The sequence below is a fragment of the Eimeria mitis genome, genomic scaffold (genome assembly GCF_000499745.2).
Source record: "Eimeria mitis Houghton genomic scaffold, Emh_scaff4217, whole genome shotgun sequence".
NCBI lineage: Eukaryota > Apicomplexa > Conoidasida > Eucoccidiorida > Eimeriidae > Eimeria > Eimeria mitis.
The window spans coordinates 1,471-2,189 of record NW_013572542.1 but is presented as its reverse complement, the minus strand read 5'-3'; the positions used below and the strand labels follow the sequence as shown (position 1 = coordinate 2,189).

General features: G+C 57.4%; 1 protein-coding gene across 1 annotated transcript in view; it reads right to left on the bottom strand.

The window, feature by feature from the left end:
• EMH_0073420 (uncharacterized protein) overlaps positions 1-674 on the bottom strand; it is a gene marked incomplete at both ends in the record, with an annotated part of 1,396 nt that extends 722 nt beyond the window's left edge. The window contains 3 exons of the mRNA XM_013499326.1: positions 3-75; positions 285-506; positions 587-674. Coding sequence (XP_013354780.1) covers positions 3-75; positions 285-506; positions 587-674 — 383 coding nt within the window. The remainder of the gene's footprint in view (positions 1-2; positions 76-284; positions 507-586) is intronic.
• Positions 675-719: the final 45 nt, after the last annotated feature.

Below are 719 nucleotides of genomic sequence, written 5' to 3'. Positions count from 1 at the left end.
CTGTTGCTGCTGCTGCTGCTTCTGCTGCTGCTGCCCCTGCCGCTGCTGCTGTTGCTGCTGCTGCTGCTGCATCGGCTCACAGACACACAGCTAAAGGCACTTGAAGGCGCTCTGCGTCACCAGTCTGCTGCTGCAGCAGCAGCAGCAAACAGCAACAGCAGCAGCAGCAGCAGCAGCAGCAGCAGCAGCAGCAGCAAGAGACGACGAGGGAATCTGCTGCTGTTTGGTGAGATGTGTTCGCTTCTTGCTGCTGCTGCTGCTGACAGCAGAACTGCTGCTGTCACGATGCAAGCCCTCAAGCTGCTGCTGCAGCACTGGGGCACAGAAGACACCAATTGGTAAGCTGCTGCTGCTGCTGCTGCTGCTGCTGCTGCTGCTGTTGCTGTTGATTATGCTGCTGCTGCTGTTACTGTTGCTACTGTTGCTTATTGCGCTGCTGCTGCTGCTGCTGCTGCTGGCGGCTGTCCTGCTGCTGCTGGCCTTGTAGGGGGGTGTCGAGTTGCTGCCTTCACAGCAGCAGCAGCAGCAGCTGTTGCTGCTGCTGTTGCTGCTGCTGCTGTTGCTGCTGCTGCTGTTTCTATTACACCTCTTTGCTGCTGTTGTGACTCTCCGCTTATCAACTGCTGCTGCTGCTGCTGCTGCTGCTGCTGGGCATCAAGCCCCAGCTGCTGCATCTGCTTCATCTCCTTTCCACAACAGCAACAACAACAACAACAACA